The 25,175-nt window shown below is 44.7% G+C and overlaps 2 protein-coding genes across 2 annotated transcripts; both read right to left on the reverse strand.

Moving 5' to 3' along the window:
- Positions 1–1,591: 1,591 nt before the first annotated feature.
- On the reverse strand, positions 1,592–13,804 carry LOC139390851 (protocadherin beta-16-like). Its single transcript, XM_071138246.1, has 4 exons — positions 12,996–13,804; positions 6,633–8,255; positions 2,316–2,506; positions 1,592–1,686 (listed from the first exon to the last, which is right to left on the reverse strand). Exons 1-4 carry the CDS (start codon positions 13,802–13,804, stop codon positions 1,592–1,594), a joined length of 2,718 nt encoding a protein of 905 aa, XP_070994347.1.
- Positions 13,805–21,026: 7,222 nt separating this feature from the next.
- Positions 21,027–23,438, reverse strand: LOC139390852 (protocadherin gamma-A11-like). The gene has a single exon (XM_071138247.1). The coding sequence runs from the start codon at positions 23,436–23,438 to the stop codon at positions 21,027–21,029; it is 2,412 nt and encodes an 803-aa protein (XP_070994348.1).
- Between the last annotated feature and the right edge of the window lie 1,737 nt (positions 23,439–25,175).

A 25,175-nucleotide genomic window follows, 5' to 3' on the forward strand; every position in this document is an offset into this window, starting at 1 on the left:
TACCGCCACACTTTCTCCACACAGAAGACACACAGGTTTTCCAGCTACCTTCGTGAACATATACTCCGACTCCCACCTTGTTTGAAACCCCCGGTTCTCAGTATCCACCTTCCGTTTTGCCATTTTTGATGGGTATCTGAAAGTTAATTTTACTGTGATGCTGACGACTGCTGTGCCAATAAATATTGAAATGAAGCAGCCTACTGCTCGGTGCGTCACCTTTGCATTGTGGGAAATGTAGTATTGGTGCGTGTAAAAGATCTGCGGGCTGCCGGCTTGCTGCGGGCCGGTTCTAATAATAAATCAAGATCATCCCAGGGGCCGTAAAAAACCTTCTTGCGGGCCGGATGTGGCCCGCGGGCCTTGACTCTGACATATGTGCTGTAGAGGAAAGGCTGAGACGGAGCTGCATTTCCTGACAACATGTAAAAAATATAAAACAATTAGTGTCATTTTCCCAAATTTGAAACCCTTATTCAAGGTTTCAAAGACCTCTCTGATGAGAATAGGCTACCCTTCCTGTTGGGGGAGGACGCAGAGAACTGGGGGGTGGCAGCGCACTACATTGCTGCCTGCCATAAGTTGAGGGACAGTGTCTGACAGACCAACCAACCTGCATGTGTCCTCTAAGCCATTGTTATTGTTCAATGTATGGTTATTTTGTCCCTTGATTATTGTTGTTACTATTGTCCCGTTGACAATATTGATTATTATTATTTAAATTATGTTAATATTGTACATCTCCAAAGTATTCTTTGGCAATATTTACATTGTTACGTCACACCAATAAAGCAAATTGAATTGAGAGCGAGAGAGAGAGACAACACCAGGTTAACTCCTCAGAAATCTGAATCAATAACATAAAAATAATCAAAGTTGACTTATGAGATACTGACGAGACACATTAGATGTGGACTATGTTGGACAAACAGCACGAATGTCTGAGGCTATTGACTAACTTTTCATCCTTTTAAATGATCAATGAGTAATTGACCCACGCCATGTGCTTTGCAATAGTTGATACTTAATGAGATACATCATCAGAAGTTCCTTCCCCAAGGCTCCCTTTGAGACTAGCTGTGTCTTGTACGTGGGACTGTGTCTTTCTGATAGGCCATGCTGTTTTCCTCAACGTGTCTGTGTCTATGGAACACCCAAAACGTAAGTCCCCCTTCCACGAGCCAGTGGTCAGAAAACAGTTGAAACTGTCATCTTTAAGGAGAGTCCCACGCCTGTGGGGAAAACAGGGAGGCTGGACACGAAGTACATGAACCCACGTCTACACATCTTGAAGTACACGACTGCACTGATCATAAGGAGTAGGAGAGAAGACATTGTCACCAGGGCAATTATCAAATAAAGCATGAAGTTACAGCTTGCCTGTGAGGGAATTCATCTGTGAATTCAAAGAGCTTGTTCAAAACAGGCCAAAACTACATTGACTGTTGCAGTGGCTGAGAGGAACTCAAGCCCGTTGTCCCTTGCCATGATCACATGGGTTTGTTTAGGCTAGTCCTGCTCTTCAAAACAGCCTCACAGTCCTGATTTCTCCACTGTGCAGGCCAATAGTGAAGGGGTTGGGCTGCGGTGCTTAGGAGAGCCACACGTTATGGCCGGAGTCGGCGTCCACAGCAACCACTTTGGTAACCAGGTAACTTTTAGGTGCCTCCAGCAGCAGCAGGTCCTCTGCGATGAAGCCAGATGATTGGACAGGTTACAGAACAACGGGTATGTTGTCATTATGGTCACCGATGAACACCCTCACAGTGCAGGTACTGGAGAGAGGAGGGGTACCATCGTCTTGAGCTGTGACTCCCACCTTATAGTGAGTGACTGGCCTGCTGGTAATCAAAGGGGAGCGAAGTGAAGAGCTCTCCGGTCTGCGTTAAGGAGAAGGAAAAGGGTGTTTCTGGGTTTATGCCCTATGATGAAGAGTATAGTATTTTAGCATTGGATCCCGTGTTTAGAACCTTGGCTCTCATCCTTATCACTAATGTGCCTCTACGTTGGTTTTCCCAAACTTTAGCAGTGTACTCGCTCTGAGGAAAAGTATGGGAATTGTCATTCATGTCCTCCACTGTGATGGATATTAATTTTCTACTGGACAGTGAGGGAGAATCAGAGTCACCGACTGTCACAGTGATGTTATAGTGTGGGTTCATCTCTCTGTCCAATATACCCTCAGTCACCAACACAAAGTATTTCTTAACCTCTGATATCAATTTAAAAAGGAATACTGTCTGAGATGGCACACTTGACCCGGCCGCCTTTTCCAGTGTCCAGGTCATGCATGTTTAGCAAAGCAACCATGGTACCAGGTTGAGAATCCTCGGCCACCATAGCGGAGGCAGATTTCACAGCTATCACAGGCTCAATGTCATTCACATTAATTACTTCAATTATGAGTTTACAGGGTGACGCCTGACCCCCGCCATCTTTAGCTTGGACATCTACCTCACGCGCGCTCGACTCCTCATAGTCCACTTGACCCACTACCCTCACCTCACTGCGGGGACATTGTCATTGGTATCCAGAACATGGATGTGAATAGACACGGTGCCTGACCTGGCAGAATTACCCCAGTCAACACCACTGATGGCCAGAGTTTATTCTGCCTGGGTCTCCTGGTCCAATGCTTTTTTCAGAACCAGTTCTGGGTATGGTATTTCATTAATTGGGGTGATCATTTTTAGGGCAAAATGATTAGTGTGGCTCAGTTTATAACCACGAACTGAGTTGGTTCCCAAATCAGGGTCATGCACACTCTCTAGAGGGAAGCGTCTATCCCAGCACCATCGACTCGACCAGGTCAAGATCAATTTCCCCAGGAGCAAAAGCAGGGCTGTTGTCCTTCATATCCTGAATATCTAAAACAAGACTGTACACTTTGAGAGGATCCTCCAGCAGCAATTGATACTGTAGAACGCATACATTCTCTTGTACGCACAACCCCTCTCTATCTATTTGCTCGCTGACCAACAGAGAGCTGAAACCAGAGTCAAGACTCACAGAGCTGCAGAGTGCCCTCCTCCACGATGCGCACTCGACGTGCTCCAAGTTCAGGCAATTTCTTCCTCAGATCTTTTGCCACATTCCCAATGACTGAACAGCGCACATCTCCAAGCAACGGTACGAAGAGAAAGATATTCACCCGAAACTGCATCCCTTAACTCTGTTTTAAGCATTGTTGTTCTACGGTACATCCTTTGTTGACATAAAAAAAAAGTATATATATATATATCTATATATATATATATATATATATATATATATATATATATACAGTGGGGAGAACAAGTATTTGATACACTGCCGATTTTGCAGGTTTTCCTACTTACAAAGCATGTAGAGGTCTGTAATTTTTATCATAGGTACACTTCAACTGTGAGAGACGGAATCTAAAACAGAAATCCTGAAAATCACATTGTATGATTTTTAAGTAATTAATTTGCATTTTATTGCATGACATAAGTATTTGATCACCTACCAACTAGAAAGAATTCCGGCTCTCACAGAACTGGTAGTTTTTCTTTAAGAATCCCTCCTGTTCTCCACTCATTACCTGTATTAACTGCACCTGTTTGAACTCGTTACCTGTATAAAAGACACCTGTCCACACACTCAATCAAACAGACGCCAACCTCTCCACAATGGCCATGACCAGTGAGCTGTGTAAGGACATCAGGGATAAATTGTAGACCTGCACAAGGCTGGGATGGGCTACAGGACAATAGGTAAGCAGCTTGGCGAGAAGGCAACAACTGTGGTGCAATTATTCAAAAATGGAAGAAGTTCAAGATGATGGTCAATCACCCTCGGTCTGGGGCTCCATGCAAAATCTCACCTCGTGGTGCATCAATGATCATGAGGAAGGTGAGGGATCAGCCCAGAACTACACGGCAGGACCTGGTCAATGACCTGAAGAGAGCTGGGACCACAGTCTCAAAGAAATCCATTAGTAACACACTACGCCGTCATAGATTAAAATCCTGAAGCGCATGCAAGCGCATGCTCAAGCCAGCGCATGTCCAGGCCCGTCTGAAGTTTGCCAATGACCATCTGGATGATCCAGAGGAGGAATGGGAGAAGGTCACGTGGTCTGATGAGACAAAAATAGAGCTTTTTGGTCTAATCTCCACTCGCCGTGTTTGGAGGAAGAAGAAGGATGAGTACAACCCCAAGAACACCATCCCAACCGTGAAGCATGGAGGTGGAAACATCATTCTTTGGGGATGCTTTTCTGCAAAGGGGACAGGACGACTGCACCATATTGAGGGGAGGATGGATGGGGCCATGTATCGCAAGATCTTGGCCAACAACCTCCTTTCCTCAGTAAGAGCATTGAAGATGGGTCGTGGCCTGGTCTCCCAGCATGACAACGACCCGAAACACACATCCAGGGAAACTAAGGAGTGTCTCCGTAAGAAGCATCTCAAGGTCCTGGAGTGGCCTAGCCAGTCTCCAGACCTGAACCCAATAGACAGTCTTTGGAGGGAGCTGAAAGTCCATATTGCCCAGTGACAGCCCCGAAACCTGAAGGATCTGGAGAAGGTCTGTATGGAGGAGTGGGCCAAAATCCCTGCTGCAGTGTGTGCAAACCTGGTCAAGAACTACAGGAAACGTATGATCTCTGTAATAGCAAACAAAGGATTCTGTCCCAAATATTAAATTCTGCTTTTCTGATGTATCAAATACTTATATCATGCAATAAAATGCAAAATAATTACTTAAAAATCATACAATGTGATTTTCTGGATTCTTGTTTTAGATTCCATCTCTCACATTTGAAGTGTACCTATGATAAAAAATTACAGACCTCTACATGCTTTGTAAGTAGGAAAACCTGCAAAATCGGCAGTGTATCAAATACTTGTTCTCCCCACTGTATGTATGTATGTATGTATGTATGTATATATATATATATATATATATATATATATATATATATATATATATATATACAGTACCAGTCAAAGGATTGGACACACCTACTCATTCAAGGGTTTTTCTTTATTTTTACTATTTTCTACATTGTAGAATAACAGTGAAGACATTAAAAATATGAAATAACACATCTGGAATCATGTAGTAACCAAAAAAATGTAAGAAAATCTAAATATATTTTAAATTCTAGATTTCTTCAAAGTAGCCACCCTTTGCCTTGATGGCAGCTTTGCAAACTCATTGCATTATCTTAATCAGTTTCAACTGGAATGCTTTTTCAAGTGTTGAAGGAGTTCCCACATATGCTGAGCACTTGTTGGATGCCTTTCCATCACTCTGCGGTCCAACTCATCACAAACCATCTCAATTGGTTTGAGGTCGGGTGAATGCAAAGGCCAGGTCATCTGATGCAGCATTCCATCACTCTCCTTCTTGGTCAAATAGCCCTTACACAGCCGGAAGGTGTGGTGGGTCACTGTCCTGTTGAAAAACAAATGATAGTCCCACTAAGCGCAAACCAGAGGGGATGGTGTATCGCGGCAGAATGCTGTGGTAGCCATGCTGGTTAAGTGTGCTTTGAATTCTAAATAAATCACTGAGTGTCATCAGCATAGCACCCCCTAACCATCACACCTCCTCCTCCATGCTTCACGATGGGAACCACACATGCGGAGATCATCCGTTCACCTACTCTGCGTCTCACAAAGAGAAGGAGGTTGGAACCAACAATCTCAAATTTGGACTCATCAGACCAAAGAGCAGATTTCCACCTGTCTAATGTCCATTGGTCATGTTTCTTGGCCCAAGCAAGTCTCTTCTTATTATGAAGCTGGTTGAGAGAATGCAAAGAGTGTGCAAAGATGTCATCAAGGCAAATGTTGGCTACTTTAAAGAATCTAAAATATATTTTGATTTGTTTAACACTTTTTTGGTTACTACATGATTCCATATGTGTTCTTTCATAAGACATCCTCATGATCTTTGGAGTCCGGCTTTCGTTGTGAAGCAACATATTCCGTGTTTATTTAATTTATGCTTCACAACGCTAACCGGAATGAAGGTAGCAGCAACCTTGAAATGAGGTCATACTCTCGGCCTGCTGTTATACATTCGTATTCCTAAATATGGTAGTAAGTCACACAAAACAATTGAAGGCACAGATCAATAGCCAAGATATTCAGCTTTCCGCAGACATCCTGCTTTTGCAGATAGGGGCTACCGTTCTCATACCTGACAGAATTGAATAAAACAAATCCAATAAGGTCCCCAAATATGGGGACTTTACATTTAAAGAGGTTTTAAGAATAAAGGTGGTCAACAAGTGGTTGGAAAAGTCTATAAGGTCACTTCAACAACAGACATGTTCACATAAACATTAGCAAGACAACTGTACACATTAACTAGCGCAGTACAGCTAAACCATTTCTACACATCTGTTAGCACGTGATGTGACATATATAAATCATTACAAGGAACAAAGGAAAATAATGATTATGTCCTGTCTCACATGTATAAGGGGTGTTCAGTGACATGGAAAGTGGCGGCCAACTGCAGCAAGGAGGCAAACACTATCAAAACAGGCTTCTCATCTCATCCTTCTGTCTAAATTGCTCCACCCTTCCAAAAACGTTCTCACCTGACATCTGCCATCTGTTCTACATTGTGATTAGAAATGTTGGCCTAAGTACCTAGAATACACATCAAACGCGTAACACAATTGAATAGAGAGGCCTACCTCTGGGGATCCCTGGGAGTCATCAAATGCTTCAGCAAAGATTGTTGGAGTTGTTCTCAGAGTCTGGTCCACAAGCAGCGTGTTGTCATTGTAAGATCTGACGAACTTGAAGTCACTTGTGCGCGATCCCGTCGTCAGGTATGCGTCATAATTGTATGTGCTGCGGAGAGTTCCAGCGCCATCCACCTCTGGGTAGTTGGGAGGGAGATACGCGCTGGGGATGGCGACCGCTCCGTCAAACAACAGTCTGGGCTTTCTCCTGCGGCAAAACTTCACGGTCAGGATGACAATAATGAAGGTGAAGAAAAAGGTGGAGACGGACACCAGCGTGATGATCAGATAAGAGGTGAGTTTGGAATTGTTTTCATCATAAGATACATCTTTCAGTACTGGTACTTCAGCCAAGTTATCAGAAATCACCAAATACATTGTACAGGTGGCAGAGAGAGAGGGTTGTCCGTTATCTTTCACTGACACAATGAGGTTCTGTTTCATGCTGTCAGATTCAGAAATGTCCCGCTGTGTCCTGATCTCTCCGCCGTGGAGACCAATAGTGAAAAGTCCCGGATCAGTGGATTTCACTATATGATAAGAAAGCCAGGCGTTCTGGCCGGAGTCCGCGTCTACCGCAATCACCTTGGAAACCAGAGAGCCCCCGTGCGCAGCTTTGGGGACCAGTTCGGTCATGAAGGATTTCCCCTCCAGAGCGGGGTATTGTATCTGAGGAGAGTTGTCATTCACATCCGTTATGAACACACTGACCGTGACGTTGCTGCTGAGCGGAGGAGAACCGTTGTCTCTGGCCACCACCTGGAATTTAAAACTCCTGAATTGCTCGTAATCAAACGACCTCACAGCGTGGATCACCCCCGTGTCTCCTTTAACGGATAAAAACGAGGACACTTGGACACCGTTCACCTCAGCGGGAAAGAGAGAATAAATCACTGTCCCATTCTGTCTCCAGTCTGGGTCCCGTGCAGTAACAGAACACACGGAGGAACCGGGTTTGTTATTTTCAGTCACGTGGGCTTTATAGGACTGTTCCTCAAACACAGGTGGGTTGTCGTTGACGTCAGCTACAGATAACGGAACAGTTTTAGAGGAGGATAGAGGTGGAGAGCCCTCGTCGGTGGCAGTGATTGTAATGTTGTAATCAGACACTAGTTCACGGTCCAGTTCGCCCGTGGTCACCAAAGAATAGTAGTTTTTGATGGATGGCACCAGCTTAAAGGGAAGGTTTTGCTGAATGGAGCAGCGGACCTGTCGGTTATTCTCAGAGTCTCTATCCTGCACGTTAATGATGCCCACCTCTGTACCAGGTGACGCGTTCTCGGGTATGGGGTTAGTTAGAGATTGTAGATAAATCACAGGAGCGTTGTCATTAACATCTGTGATGTCTATTATGACTTTAGAATATGATGCTAACCCTAAACCATCCTTAGCTTTGATTCGCAATTCAAATGATGAAAATTCTTCAAAATCTATAGTGCCAATAACTCGTATGTCTCCTGTTTTACGGTCGATAGAAAATATTTTCTTTACGTCTTCTGAAACATGACCGAAGTCATACGTGATTGTTTGAATGCTAAATGACGAGACAGAGGCATTGATGCGAGTAACCAGTCTTGTTCAGTACATCACAACACATCCGGGTATCTCAAGCACCCCGGTAAAACCCAAGAGTTGCAGCAATGAACATTTACCAACAGATGGCATCACTGTGCCATCTTCCACCCATAACATCTTCCCTTTAATAAAATAGGACAGGAGGTGTCAATTCACTAACAAAACAAACCTAGTAACAATTTCCAACATGAACAGTTTAGTATTTTTTTTATTTTTTTTTCAGAACAACAACAACACATTTTGATATTCTCTTCACTTTTATCTCTGTCAACAATCCCTGATGGGAAACCTACAGATTAAGTATTTTTGGTGGCTGGGACAGACGCCCGCATCGTGAAAAAACAGGGGGCTTGTCTGCGAGGACTGCGGGTTCCCGCACAGGCGTGTCACCTGAATGTCTAAGGGGAGAATTGATGGGCGAGGGAGCGGCCGACCTGTGATCCCCTGGCTCTTCGCCCAGTGCCTCAGGCCCCATGTGACTTGCTGGGGTTCTGTCTTTTGTCATGCGACCCCTTTGACCATCAGGGTTCTGAGTAGGTGCTGGCTCAGCAATCCGAAGGTCAACCCTGTTACGACGGTACAGTGATCCATTCACTTCGACCAAGTAGGAGCGTGGTGCCACTTTCTGTACACAGGATCCGAGTCTCCAGAGGCCTGTCCGGTCCCCTGGTAGTGGCTTCATTCGCACCGTTTCACCCACCCTGAGCTCAGGTAAGTCTTTTGCTGATTTGTCGTAGATGAACTTGGAGACCTGTCTTCTGTGACGTAGCTTCACCAGCACGTCTGTCACCACACATGGCTCCAGGAGAGTGCTGGCTACTGGCAGAGCTGCTTTTAAGCGCCGTGCCATGAGGCGCTGTGCCGGGCTAATGTCCATGCCTTCTGTCGGGGTATTGCGCCACTGCAGGATTGCTTTCCAGGCATCTTTGCCCTCTCGCAGAGCCTTTTTGCAGAGGTTCTTTGTGATTTTTACTGCGGACTCTGCCTTCCCATTAGCTTTTGGGTGTCGTGGTGATGAAGTGACGTGCTCGAATTCCCATCCTGCAGCAAATTTTCGGAACTCAACTCCGGAGAATTGGGGTCCATTGTCTGAAATTACCCTATCTGGCTGGCCATAGCGGGCAAACTGAGCCTTGCAGCGTTTGATCGTTGTCTCTGCTGAGAGGTCGGGGAGGAGGTCGATCTCCCAAAAGTCTGAGTAATGATCGACTACCAGCAGAAAGTCTTTGCCACTGTGCTGGAAGAGATCTAGACTTACTATCTGCCAGGGGCGCATCGGTAGCTCGTGGGACATCATTGTCTCTCTCTGTTGCTCAATGGCATATTCATTGCAGATTGTGCATTTACTGACATAGTCTTTAATTTCACTCTGCATTCCTGGCCAATACAGTGTGTCACGTGCTTGTCTGTAACAGGCCTCACCTCCTATGTGACTTGAGTGCACGCGTGACAACATCTCAGGGCGCAGAGACCGGGGAATAACGACTCTCTGATTCTTGAATATCACTCCGTTTTGAACACTGAGCTCCTCTTTGATTGGCCAATATTCTCTGACGGCTAAAGCAGTTTCTTCCCTGCAGTCGGGCCAGCCCATCAGAATCACAGACCTCAATGCCTGGAGTTGCCCGTCCCTGTCTGTGTGCTGTCTGATTTGTATAAGGCGCTGGTCCGTAACATTAAGGTAGTCAGCCTGGTTGATGTGTTCAACATCCACTTGCTCTGTTTGTAAGCTGCACACTGCGTGTTGTTCATGCATGGAGCGTGTGTGAGTGCCTGATGCAGTAGCCCTGCTGAGCGTGTCACTCACATACATCTCTGGCCCTGGCTTATACACCACCTTGAGGTTGTAGTTTTGTAGGGCCAGTAGCATGCTCTGCAGTCGTTTTGGGGCATTCAGGAGAGGCTTGCTGAATATAGCAATAAGGGGCTTGTGATCGGTCTCTGCGGTAATATTGTCGCGCCCGTACAGGTAGTGGTGGAAGCGTTGGCATGCAAACACAATGCTGAGGCACTCCTTCTCTATCTGGGCATAGTTCTGCTCTGTTGGGGTGAGTGCCCTAGAGGCGAATGCCACAGGCTGGCCCTCCTGCATGAGGCAACAGCCAAGTCCATACTGGCTTGAGTCACTCTGAATCGTGACAGGTTTTGACACATTGTAGTATCGCAGTACAGGTGTCTGGGTGACCAGTTGTTTTATTTCCCTCACCGCTGCGTCATGTTTTGGGAGCCAATGCCAGATGGTGTCCTTGTCCATGAGCCTCCTCAGTGGCTCACACACTTCAGAGAGCCGCGGTAGGAATTTGGCCAGGTAGGTGACGAATCCGACGAAGCGCTGCACTCCCTTGACGTCAGATGGGTGGGGCATTTCCAAGACAGCCTTCACTTTTTCAGGATCCGCCTTCAATCCGGTGGAGGACAAGATGTGCCCATGAAAGCGGACCTCTGGCACTTTAAACTGAAGCTTTTTTATGCTTAGCCTTAGCTTGACCTGTCTGCATCTGACCATCAGGGCCAGCAGCTTGGCGTCATGGTCACATTCTGCCTACTAATCACTGTCCCCACAGCCCACTACGAGAATGTCATCTGCTATGGGTTCCACGCCACTAAGTCCCATCAACAGCTCATGCTGTTTCCGCTGATACACCTCTGGAGCCACGGAGACACCAAACGGAAGCTTCAACCACCTCTTCCTGCCCCAGGGTGTCCAAAAGGTGGTCATGTAGCTGCTGGGCTCGTCGAGCTTGCACTGCAGAAAGGCATCTCTGGCATCCACGAGCGTGAAGACTCTGGCCTTTGGGAGCTTGTAAAGAACATCCTCCAACGTGGGCATAATGTAATGTGAACGTCGCAGAGCCCGGTTGAGGTGTTTAGGATCAATGCATATCCGTAGCTTGTCTGGTTTCTTGACGATAACCATATTACTTATCCAGTCCGTAGGCTCGGTGACGGATATGATGTGGCCATCTGCTTCGTATTTGTCAAGCTGAGCCTTCGTAGCTGCTTTCATGGCCACTGGTACATTGCGGGGTGCACACTGGACAGGCTGGATTTCTGCGTCCAACTCAAAGTGGACTTCCCCAGGAACTGACTCGACCGGTGCCTTGAAGACATCATGGTACTTGCTTAGGAGTGTCTCCTTGCTCAGGGGCCCAGCCTGGACTTTGTCTATAATGTTAAGATCAGCTGGGATGGTGAAGTCCAAGGCGCTCGCATGTAGAACCTGACAGTAATGGCTGTTGACTAGCCTCAACTATTTCAAACTCAAGGGTGTATTTCTGGCCACGTAAAACACACTCTGTCACAAACAGGCCTAAAGAGGTCATGAACTGGCCTGAATACAGTTTCAGCTTGGTGCTACTCTGTGTGAGTTTGTCTCTGGGCGCGAGCCTCCTTTTGTCTTTAAGGCTCATAACGTTGCATGTGGCCCCTGAATCTAGCTGGCATTGCTGTGGTTTATTATTAAGTAGCAGAGTGACAAACCACTTTTGTCCTTTTGCCCTCACTGCCCCTATGCACTCGCTAGCATATACATCCTCTGTGCTGTCGTTCCCTTCATCTGTGTTTGTTTCCATGGAGTGCACTTTACCCTCCTTTCTCTTGCTTTTCATGCAGACCCTTGCGAAGTGATTAGCTGTACCACAGGATTTGCATATTTTTCCATAGGCTGGGCAGTGTTCTTTTCCTCGTCCATGAGAAATGCCACAATATCGGCATGTATTGGGGTTGTCTGTAGTATTAGCATTAGCTGTGGCAAAGGGGAATTTCTTTACTGGCTGCCTGAATGTAGCATTTACATTGTCCGTATGTTGCCTTTCTAGCTCCATGGACCTCATCCGTATATCAGTAAGCTCTGCTGCACGGCATGTCTCCACTGCCAAGGCCAGCGTCAGGTCACGTTCTCTCAGCAAACGTCTGCGGGTGCCCTCATCCGTTATGCCAAGCACAATCGTATCTCTGATCATTTCATCTCTTAAAGCACCATAGTCACATGTAGCTGCCTTTTCCCTTAACCTAGTGACAAAGCTGTCAATGGACTCCCCGTCCTCCTGTTTGCAACGACCGAAAACATAACGCTCGTAGATGACGTTCTTTGCTGGCGTAAAGTAATGTTCAAGAGCATCAAGAATATCTATAGCGTTACCTTGCTGTGTTGCTGTTAGGTTCAGGTTGTGTTTGTATACGTGTCGGCATTCAGTTCCCATTATAGTCCTCAAAGTGGCAGCCACTACCTCATCTTCCTTTTCCAGAAGTCCCGTTGCTAGCGCATAGTCCTCCCATTCACCTCTAAACGTATCCCAGTTCGTGCTCCAATCCCCGCTGAGCTTCATACCGGCGGGAGGGGGAATGTTCGCTGCCATGTCTAACCGGTGCTAACAACACTGAAGCTAACTAGCAAACTCACTCTAGCTTAAGGCCAATTCCGTGCGAAATTTTACACAAATAAGCATTTGTTTGTAAACCAGAGCAGGTGACTCTAATTTGCGGAAAGCATGGTTAGTTATCCGACTCTGACACCATGTTTGAATGCTAAATGACGAGACAGAGGCATTGATGCGAGTAACCAGTCTTGTTCAGTACATCACAACACATCCGGGTATCTCAAGCACCCCGGTAAAACCCAAGAGTTGCAGTAATGAACATTTACCAACAGATGGCATCACTGTGCCATCTTCCACCCATAACAGTGATCTCCCCATTTGCTCCGTCATCTGCATCCGCAGCACTCACTGTAACCACTACAGTATCTAAAGGGGAGTTTTCAGGCAGACTGGCTTTATAGACGGCCTTGCTAAACACTGGGGCGTTATCGTTAGCATCCAGTACAGTGACGTGTATGAGTACAGTACCTGATTTCTGCGGAGAGCCTCCGTCTACAGCTGTAAGCAATAATTTAACATCCTGCTTTTGTTCTCGATCAAGCTCCTTCTCTAGAACAAGATCCACAGTATGACTATCTACAATCAAAACGAATTTGTCATTCCTTTCAAGTGTGTATCTTTGAACTGAGTTCTGTCCTATATCCGTGTCATGAGCCTCCTCCAATGAGAATCGAGTGCCTTTAGCTGCAGATTCCCATATTTCCATATCTATCATCTCCTCGTTAAATTGTGGATAGTTGTCATTCATATCTTGAACATGAAGACTAATACGGTGCAGCTCCAAAGGATTCTCCAATACAAGTTCCTGTTTTAAAACGCACAAAGCCTTATTGCCACAAAGCCCCTCTCTGTCAATCCTTTCAGCAACAATCAAATCTCCGGTACTCAGATTAATGTCACAATACCGTTTTTGGTTTCCTTCGGTATCAATACGGACCTTACGAGAGGACAGTCCGCTCGCCTTTAGCCCGAGATCCTTGGCTATATTTCCAATAACAGATCCTCGTTTCATCTCCTCCGGAAAAGAATAGCTCACGTCTCCATTGGCGGAGTGCAGCGGTCGAAGAAAGAAAACAAAGCCACAGACCAGGCCTGTCACTGTGAATATTTTGTGCTCCATCCTTAGATAAGAACGGTGGAGAAATAAGGCTGCAGTTATGTGCGTCACTATATGCAAATATCCAAAGTGAAGATATAGTTTTCAATCGAATATAATTCCAACCGAGAAAACACTAACAAACGTCCGGTCCCCACGATTTTCTGCAGCGCAGTGAACAACCCAGAGCGTTGTATTCGTCAACATGAAGTTGCTCAGCTGGTGAACAGCGACACTTTGAGTGCACTTCATAAATTGCATGTTTTAAATGACAACACACGGACTAACCCATTATCGATTTGATAAAATGCAAAGCACACTATCGGACCAAGCTCATGAAATAGACATAGAAGATCAAGACAGCCAGAATAAACGAGGATGAAGGCAATACGCACATAGCAGAACATAACACCTGGACAGCTATACCCGTAAAATAGGAAATCTCACTTTTCTTCTCATTCTCCATTTACATTTCAGCCGATAAAGACAATATGTTTGTCCAGGGGCGCAACTTTCCCTGTGGATGGGGGATATGTCCCCCCCATATTCTGAAATTGCATTGTTGTTCCCCCCAGTTTTATCATTGGAATGTGATGGAAAAATTGGCAATGGTGTGCTTTAGGACCATGCGGATGATTTAGCGCAGTAGGGTAGGCTGTTTGGAGTGTTAATCCCGACTGGATAAAATATGTATACACTGTTGAACAGTAATGGTGGAATGTAGTTTATCTTTGCTCATTTTAGCTGTTCTTGCCATAATATGGATTTGGTCTTTTATCAAATAAGGATATCTTCTCTATACATCCCCTACCTTGTCACAACACAACTGATTGGCTCAAATGCATTAACTTCTTATGGCTGGGGGCAGTATTGAGTATCTTGGCTGAATAAGGTGCCCAGAGGTGCCCAGAGTAAACTGCCTGCTACTCGGTCCCAGTTGCTAATATATACATATTAGTATATTTGGATAGAAAACACTCTGAAGTTTCTAAAACTGTTTGAATGATGTCTGTGAGTATAACATAACTCATATGGCAGGCAAAAACCTGAGAAAAAATCCAACCAGGAAGTGGGAAATCTGAGGTTGGTCGTTTTTCAACTAATTCCCTATTGAAGATACAGTGGGATATTGGTCATGTTGCACTTCCTATGGCTTCCACTAGATGTCAACAGTCTTTAGAACCTAGTTTGATGCTTCTACTGTAAAGTGGGGGTGAATGAGAGGGCAATGAGTCAGAGGTCTGGCAGAATGCTTTGAGCTAGTACGCTCGTTCACGTGAGAGGTAGCTCGCATTCCATTGCTTTCTACAGACAAAGGAATTCTCCGGTTGGAACATTATTGAAGATTTATGTTAAAAACATCCTAAAGATTGATTCTATACATCGTTTGACATGTTTGTACGGACTGTAACAGAACGTTTTGACATTTCGTCTGCTCCTAGTGAAGGCGCTTCGTGACTTTGGATTTGTTTACAAAATGCACTAACAAAAGTAGCTATTTGGACATAAATGACGGACATTATCGAACAAAACAAACATTTATTGTGGAACTGTGATTCCTGGGAGTGCATTCGGATGAAGATCATCAAAGGTAAGTGAATATTTGAAATGCTATTTCTGACTAAATGTTGACTGCACAATATGGCGGACATCTTTTTGGCTTGTTTGGTCTCTGAGCGCCGTATTGAGATTATACTGTAGCATGGTTTGCTTTTTCCATAAAGCTTTTTTGAAATCTGACACAGCGGTTGCATTAAGGAGAAGTGTTTCTAAAGTTTCATGCATAACACTTGTATTTTCATCAACATTTGTAATGAGTATTTCTGTAAATTGATGTGGCTCTCTGCAAAATCACAGATGTTTTTGGAACTACTGAATATTATGTGCCAATGTATACTGAGAGTTTTTGATGTAAATAGAAACTTTATCGAACAAAACACATGTATTGTGTAACATGAAGTCCTATGAGTGTCATCTGATGAAGATCATCAAAGGTTAGTGATTAATTTGATCTCTATTTCTGATTTTTGTGACTCCTCTCTTTGGCTGGAAAAATGGCTGTGTTTTTCCGTGACTTGGCTCTGACCTAACATAATAGTTTGTGGTGCTTTGGCCGTAAAGCCTATTTGAAATCGTGCACTGTGGTGGGATTAACAACAAGTGTATCTTTAAAATGGTGTGAAATACTTCTATGTTTGAGGAATTTTAATTATGGCATTTCTGTTGTTTTGAATTTGGTGCCCTGCAAATTCACTGGCTGTTGTCATATCGATCCCGTTAACGGGATCTCAGCCCTAAGAAGTTTTAATGAAAGACATTCCACAAATTAACTTTTAACAAGGCACACCTGTTAATTGGAATAAATTCCAGGTGACTACCTCATGAAGCTGGTTGAGAGAATGTCAAGAGTGTACAAAGAGGTCTAAGGTTGCCACGGTTATTTCTCTGCTGACTGGGTGGGCGTTGCAGTGGGCCATGGTCATTTTGAAGAGAGGAGAGGAGCTAGATTCATATAAGGGGTTCATGGCTCTGTTCAAGTGCATTTTCAATCCTCCCCCGGAGGGCAGAGAGGTGGGCGAGCGCTTACTTCAATTACGGCAGGGGGACCAGATGGCTGCTGAGTGCATGCTCTCCTTCCAAACAGTAGCAGCATCCAGTGGATGGAATGAGCCAGCACTTCCTACGCTCTTCAGAAGAGATCTGCGCCAGGAGGTCCAGACGGAACTGGCCTATCAAGACGACAATCTCTACTTGGATGCACTCATTGCAATGGCCATCCATCTGGATAACCTAATTCGGGCGAGTCGGTACTCCCATCGCTTCTCTCCCTCCCTCAGTGAACACTCTGGATCAGAGCCTGAACCCATGGAGGTAGTGGTCACACGACTTTCCCTCATGTACTGTGTCTAGAGCATTAGTGAAACTTTATTGACCAGACCTTTGCCTCCTCTCTTAACTTTTTTTGGGATAGGGGGCGGTATTTTGACGTCCGGATGAAAAGCGTGCCCAAAGTAAACTGCCTGCTACTCAGGCCCAGAAGCTAGGATATGCATATAATTGGTAGATTTGGATAGAAAACACTCTACACTTTCTAAAACTGTTCAAATGTCTGTGAGTATAACATAACTGAAATGGCAGGCGAAACCCCGAGGACAAACGCCCCCCCCCCCCCCCAAAAAAAAAGTAATCCTACCACTGATTTCAATGGCCGGCACTTTTATAATAGGGCGAAATCGTGAACGATTGCAGTTCCTAGGGCTTCCACTAGATGTCAACAGTCTTTAGAAAGAGTTTTAGGCTGGTTTTTGGAAAAATTAGCCAGAAATTGTAGTTTTTCTAGGTGGCTCCCATTTTGGCTGTAGTGTTTCCAAGCGTGTGAATGAGTGTGCGTTCTTTGGTGTTTTTCTCTGGTAAAGACAATAACGATTCTCAGTCTTAAATTTTATAGTTTATTTGCGTATTAGGGTACCTATTGTTTGATTATAAATGTTGATTGACTTGTTTGGATAAGTCTATTGGTAACGTTTGGGATTAATTTTGTATGCATTTTGAAGGAGGGAAACCGAGTGGATTATTGACGGAAGCCGCCAGCTAAACTGAGTTTTTATGGATATAAAGAAGGACATTATCGAAGAAAAGGACCATTTGTAATGTAACTGGGACCTTTTGGAGTGCCAACAGAAAAAGATCTTCAAAGGTAAGGTAAGGCATATATTATATCGCTATTTCTGATTTTCGTGTCGCAACTCCCTGGTTGAAAATTATTTGTAATGCATTTGTGTACTGGGCGCTGTCCTCAGATAATCGTATGGTTTGCTTTTGCCGTAAAGCCTTTTTGAAATCTGACACGGCGGCTGGATTAACAAGTAAAGCTTTATTTTGATGTATTGCACTTGTGATTTCATGAAAGTTTCATATTTATAGTAATTTAACTTGAATTTGGTGCGCTGCAATTTCACCGGAAATTGTCGAAATGGGATGGTAGCGTCCCACTAATCCGCAAGAAGTTAACATCATCACATACATCCTCTCCTTTCCCTGTTCAAGCCCTCGATAGTCGGCCATTAGGACAGGTTTCTTCTTCTTGGCCAAGAAGGATGAAGGGTTACGTCCATGTGTAGATTGCTGAGGACTCAATGAAATCCTCAAAAAGTACCGTTACCCTCTCCCGTTGGTGCCGGCAGCCGTAGAACCACCATAGAAGGGTTACAATGGTTTTGGAGTTTGCCATCTTATACCGCCGTTTCATCAGGAACTTCAACTCCGTTGTCGCCCCTCTCACCTCTCTCCTCAAGGGTGGTCGCCGTAGGTTGGTGTGGAGCCCAGCAGCCAGCAGGGCCTTCCGTCTACTCAAGGAACGTTTCACCTCTGCCCCATTGCTCAACACTCAGTTCCCACAATCTCCTTTGTGGTGGAGGTAGACGCTTCAGAGGTAGGTGTGGGGGCAGTTCTGTCTCAACGACAGTGTAATCCACATAAATTGTGTCCGTGTGCATATTACTCTAAGAGACTGTCCCCTGCAGAGAGGAATTAAGACGTGGGTGATCGAGAGCTCCTGGCAGTGAAGTTGGCATTAGAGGTGTGGAGACACTAGCTGGAGGGCGCCAAGGAAGCATTAGTCATCCTCACCAACCATCAGAACCTGGGGTACATACGGACAGCGAGGAGGCTGAACCTGCGTCAAGCAAGGTGGGCCATTTTCTTCACAAGGTTCAACTTCACGCTGACCTATCGCCCAGGTTAAAAAAACACCAAGGCTGATGCCCTGTCCCATCTCTACGATTGGGGAGAGTGTCCTGTCCAAAATGCACCTATAATCCCATCCTCCCGAGTCTAAGCTGGAGAGGGAGCCTGCGTCAACTAACTGTCCTTCCGAGCGCATCTACATTCCCATAAGGGATCGGCTGCTGACATTGGCACACAGCTGTCATCGCTGGACATCCAGGAATTTCTCGCACTACCCAATCCATCTCTGAGAAGTATTGGTGGCCCACATTGGCGCAGAACGTCACTTGTTACGTCAACTCCTATTCCGACTGTGCCCAAAATAAATCCACTCGGAACGCCCCGGCAGGGAAACTCCTTCCCCTTCCCGTGACTGAGTGTCCCTGGTCCCATCTATCCATTGACTTTGTTACTGATCTCCTCTCTGATGGTTTTACCACCATTTTGGTGGTTGTAGATAGATTTTCAAAATCCTGTCATTTTAATCCCTCTTTCTGGTCCCCCTACTGCTCTCAAGGTCGCTGAGGCACTATTCCAGCAGGTCTTCCGGCATTATGGCCTTTCAGAGGACATCGACTCTAACCGTGGCCCCCAATTAACATCACAGGTATGGAGGGCCTTTATGGAGATGGTCGGGGTCACGGTCAGCCTCACTTCCAGGTATAGGCCTCAGTCCAACAGGTAGGTGGAGAGGATGAACCAGGAGCTGGGGAGATTTCTGAGGAGTCCCTGTCAGGACCGGCAGGGAGAGTGGGCTCACTTCCATGGGTGGAGTACACCCAGAATTCGCTACGTCACTCCTCCACTGGGTTGACCCCCTTCCAGTGTGTTCTGAATGTCACGTATACACCCGCTCCTTCCCTCCGGCATTTGACGTCGCCAGTATACTAACCACTGGTCCTGGGATCCATCATTACGCACACTTGGCATCAATCATTATGCACACCTGCACGTCACCATCAGGCACACCTGCACGTCACCATCAGGCACACCTGGACGTCACCATCAGGCACACCTGGACGTCACCATCAGGCACACCTGCACGTCACCATCAGGCACACCTGCACGTCACCATCAGGCACACCTGCACGTCACCATCAGGCACACCTGGACGTCACCATCAGGCACACCTGCACGTCACCATCAGGCACACCTGGACGTCACCATCAGGCACACCTGCACGTCACCATCAGGCACACCTGGACTCACTTAGGTCCTTTCCCCAGTCAGTATTGTTTGTCTTTCATGTCTATACGCTACTACTCTTGTTTGTTATATTGTTCGATGTTCCATTTATTATTAAACTCACCACCTGCACTTGCTTTCCGACTCCCAGCATTTACATTACAGCCCGTGTTAGGCTACAAACTATCCAAATTATCCACACATAATTTCAACCAGCGTAGTCCTATAACATTCCAAAATATGAAATCCCGAACACACACAATATGCTCCATCCAAACTCAAATATGACATTAAAAATACATTTCAAAGCCACAGACAAGGCCTATCATTTAGAATAATTTGTGCGCCATTCTGGCATACAAATCGACAAAAACACCCAATAATTATATAGATTAGCAAAAGAAAACAGTATTCCACAAAAACATGATAAACTCTCTATCTTCAAAATGTACGTGCAATCCAACCATCCACACTCATTTCGAGCATCCCTACAAAACTATTATCTGATACTGTGCTAAACACATTTTAATCAAAGTTGCTGGTAGACTGTATGCTTGCTTGATCAAAAAATTGGAGACAGGTATGCCACCCAGCATAAGCGAAAAACCAACTAAAAACCATGGAAAAATAAAACAACACATTTAAAACTCTGCACAGGTTAGGCCTACACTTGTGTGAAAAAAATGCATTACAAAAGAGGTAGATCTAACTTCTAAATTATTTTTTTCCCTAAAATGCACATGGAAGTTGCACTGTCATTTTGTCATCTGGAACTCATCAGTACAATCCACAAAAACAGTGAGTAGAACTGACAACATGAAAGTAATAGTCTCGTAACGCCTTTACAACAGAAACCGGGCATACCTGCACCACAGACAGCGACATCCGCTACTGCTCAAACAAAAGCTCCCTACTTTTCTCATCATAGTATAGTCCTACAGAGCTTTGTCAATTTTTCTCTTTTGCAATGCCATCCAAGTAGGCCAGCAAACTGATTCCAAATAGAACCAGCGTATCAAATATGTTTTGTAACATTAAAATTGTGCAGTAGGCAAATCGTTAAAAAAAGTTAATCTATCAACCCTACAAAATGTTTTGAACCACAATCCAAACAACATGTAATCTGCAAAATGCCAGCATTGCAATGAAGGCGTTGAATTGATAACATAATCGATTACACCATCATATTTGGAGCTACGTTTAGTTCTTTAAACAGTGGCAGAGGAAACAGACGTTATGACAGTCCCGTGGGAATAGTAGTTTTTATCCTGAACAAAATTACTTTGTAAAAAAAACGACCTGCAGTTGTAAAACATCTGCCACAGAGCCTATAGAGTTATAACGCACGTCTGTTAAAATAAAGGCCTACCTCTGGGGATCCCTCGGAATCGCGAAAGTCTTCAGCAAATTCAGTTGTAGTTTTTCTCAGTGTCTGGTCCAAAGACAGCGTGTTGTCATTGTAAGATCTGACGAACTTGAAGTCACTTGTGCGCGAACCTGTCGTCAGGTATGCGTCATAATTGTAGGTGCTGTGGAGAGTTCCCACTCCACCCCCCTCTGTGTAGTTGGGAGGGAGATACGCGCTGGGAATGGCGACCGCTCCGTCAAACAACAGTCTTGGCTTTCTCCTGCGGCAAAACCTCACCGCCAGGATGACAATAATGAAGGTGAGGAAAAATGTGGACACGGACACCAGCGCGATAATCAGATAAGAGGTGAGTTTGGAATTGTTCTCATCATACGATATATCTTTCAGTTCTGGCACCTCAGCCAAGTTATCAGAAATCACTAAATACATACTACAGGTGGCAGAGAGAGAGGGCTGTCCGTTATCTTTCACTGACACAATGAGGTTCTGTTTCATGCTGTCAGATTCAGAAATGTCCCGCTTTGTCTTGATCTCTCCGCTGTGGAGACCAATAGTGAAAAGTCCCAAATCAGTGGATTTGACTATATGATAGGACAGCCAGGCGTTCTGCCCGGAGTCCGTGTCCACCGCTATCACCTTTGAAACCAGAGAGCCCCGGTGTGCAGCTTTGGGGACCAGCTCGGTCATGAAGGAGTTCCCCTCTGGGGCGGGGTATAGTATCTGAGGAGAGTTGTCATTCACATCCGTTATGAACACACTGACCGTGACGTTGCTGCTGAGGGGAGGAGAACCGTAGTCTCTGGCCACCACGTGGACTTTAAAACTCCTGAACTGCTCATAATCAAACGACCTCACAGCGTGGATCACCCCCGTGTCTCCGTTAACGGATAAAAACGAGGACACCGGTACACCGTTCACCTCATCAGGTAAGAGAGAATAAATCACTGTTCCGTTCTGTCTCCAGTCTGGGTCTCGTGCAGTAACAGAACACACAGAGTTACCGGGTTTGTTATTTTCAGTCACGTGGGCTTTATAGGACTGTTCCTCAAACACAGGTGGGTTGTCGTTGACGTCAGCTACAGATAACTGAACACTTTTAGAGGAGGATAGAGGTGGAGAGCCCTCGTCGGTGGCAGTGATTGTAATGTTGTAATCAGACACTAGTTCACGGTCCAGTTCGCCCGTGGTCACCAGAGAATAGTAGTTTTTGATGGATGGCACCAGCTTAAAGGGAAGGTTTTGCTGAATGGAGCAGCGGACCTGTCGGTTATTCTCAGAGTCTCTATCCTGCACGTTAATGATGCCCACCTCTGTACCAGGTGACACGTTCTCAGGTATGGAGTGAATCAGAGATTTTAGATATAGCTCAGGGGCATTGTCATTTATGTCTGTAATGTCTATAATAACTTTACTGTCCGAAGAAAGACCAAAGCCATCTTTCCCTTCAATAAAAAGTTCAAATTGTGTCTCTTCTTCATAATCTATTTCTCCTGTCACTCTAATTTCTCCTGTGTTCTGGTCCATAGTAAATACATTCCTTGCTGTTTCAGATACTCGACTAAATTCATACGTCACTTCTCCATTCAATCCCTCATCTGCATCCGTAGCACTCACTGTAACCACTACAGTATCTAAAGGAGAGTTTTCAGGCAGACTGGCTTTATAGACGGCCTGTCTAAACACTGGGGCATTATCGTTAGCATCCAGTACAGTGACGTGTATGACTACAGTACCTGATCTCTGCGGAGTGCCCCCATCTACAGCTGTCATCAACAGTTTCAACTCCTGCTGCTCCTCGCGGTCTAATTCTTTGTCCAGAACTAACTCACCGTATTTAATACCAGCATTATTCGTTTGCAAACCCAAAACAAAATGATTATTCCTTTGTAGTACGTAGCTTTGCACTGCGTTTTGTCTAGTATCTGCGTCGTGAGCTGCGTTTACACGATAGCGAGCTCCTTTCACAGCGGATTCTCTGATTTCTACCTTAATTAAATCCTTGGGAAATATGGGTGAATTATCGTTGATATCTTGGATTTGAAGTGATATATGATGCAACTCAAGTGGACTCTCTAGGACCAACTCGAATTTTAGTATGCATAAAACCTTTTCTCCACAAAGCCCCTCTCTGTCAATCCTCTCCGCAACAATCAGATCTCCGGTACTCAGATTAATGTCACAATAACGTTTTCGGTTTCCTTCAGTATCAACACGGGCCCTACGAGCGGACAGCCTGCTCGCCTCCAGCCCGAGATCCTTGGCTATATTTCCAATAACAGATCCTCGTTTCATCTCCTCCGGAAAAGAATAGCTCACGTCTCCATAGGCGGAGTGCAGCGGTAGAAGAAAGAAAGAAAAGCAGAAGACCAGGCCTGACATTGAGAATCCTTTGTTCAGCATCCTTAGACTTCCAACGACATCCATATATATAGTTAAACAGATCGATGTAAGGAGAAAGTATTCCACAAAACTATCAACATTCACTAGATTATCAAAACAAAATTATTTTATGTAGGGAAACGAAACCAGAGCTTTGTTAATGACAACAGCAATGGGTGGAGAGCTATCTATTCTACCTCCGCTGGTGAACAGCGACCCTATGAGCACCATTCAGAAATTACACGCTGACATTGGGCTAATAACATTTCAATAAAAGTCTCAGATAGACATTATTCATGATCAAACATTGGAGATACATGATGTATGCCCCAGCATATGGGGATAACCTAATAAGCACAGTCAGTAGCTCGACTTTAGTTTTAGAAGTTAGAAGCTGACATAACCTGTCGGGGTGTCTGGGGGTCCTCCCCCATAATTGTTTTTGGCATCTAAAGCAAATTTTCTGCATTTCTACACAATCTAATATGACCCACGGCCCTTCTAGCTGTCTCTATTTATAACAACAAAAAGTAAACAAAAATGCCCACAGTCATCTAGCTATAGGTAAGAGATAATTATTTAATATGTTTAAGTGATTGATAAAACTGAACTAGATCAAATGTAATTCAATAATCAATATTGTGCTGCACCTTTAACCAATAGCCTAACAAATGAACAACTCTTTAAAACATAAAGTACAAAGACTTAACATCTTTATTAAGACATCTTCATATCACATTTCAGCCCGAGCCACCTCCATCCATGCCCAACCCTCACCCTTCTAGTCAATAACTAAATTCTCTCCCCAACACAATTTTCTTCACACATTTTTTTGTTTAATTTCCAAAGGAAAGGTTTGGAAACAAGTTTAAAATATATATATACATATATAAAACACATCCACCTACACATATACTGTACATTAACACACAGAAACAACACATCCTCCATATAATTCATCTCATAGCCCTAATAGTACAGTAGAGTTCATTTTACTAGCACACAATATAGCTGGGTCGCCTCGTCCTGCCCCTAGTGGTCCACCACCCTGCAGCTCCCAACCCAACACACCCCACTCAGCCTTAGGATCTTAGTGAAAAATTCATTATTGGTTTCAGATTTGTTAGGCCAAGGCCAGAGAGACAACCAACAGGACGGCAGATCCCCAGGGCCAGGACTGAGAAGCCCATCAGCTAGGGATAGCCAAAATAAGTATCTCCCCTGACGTGGGCATGTTTTCAATACAGACTCCTTTTGTCATACAGTATTCCATAGAAGTCATTCAGACCTTGTAAAAGTTGCCCAGTATACCCTTAATCTTGCAATAAATCAAATCTAATGATACATAACGTGATATTTATGTGATCTATTGTGACATTGTGGGAGGATAACCAACCTTTCAATTAATGGCAATGCATTTCTTAGCCGTTATAAATGCTAGGTTATACAGTTAACATTTGCAAATAGGTCCTCTTTTGTGCTTTACACCTCCAGCACAGGGATGCCATTTCTGAGTGCACGTCATTCAGTTTCACTCACATATGGTACGTTCTATGGATGGTCTTAAACTGCAGTCATTTATGTCTGAGATTATATGACTGGGCATTTAAACATAACTGTATCCATTCATGATCATCAATAGCTTTTCCCAGATCTTCCTCACATATTTCAACCCTTGATTCAGCTGAAATCAACTTTAGACAATTGTCAGACTGCCTTAAAATAGTTTAAATCTTT

This window comes from Oncorhynchus clarkii, chromosome 31 (assembly GCF_045791955.1).
Source record: "Oncorhynchus clarkii lewisi isolate Uvic-CL-2024 chromosome 31, UVic_Ocla_1.0, whole genome shotgun sequence".
Lineage (NCBI taxonomy): Eukaryota > Metazoa > Chordata > Actinopteri > Salmoniformes > Salmonidae > Oncorhynchus > Oncorhynchus clarkii.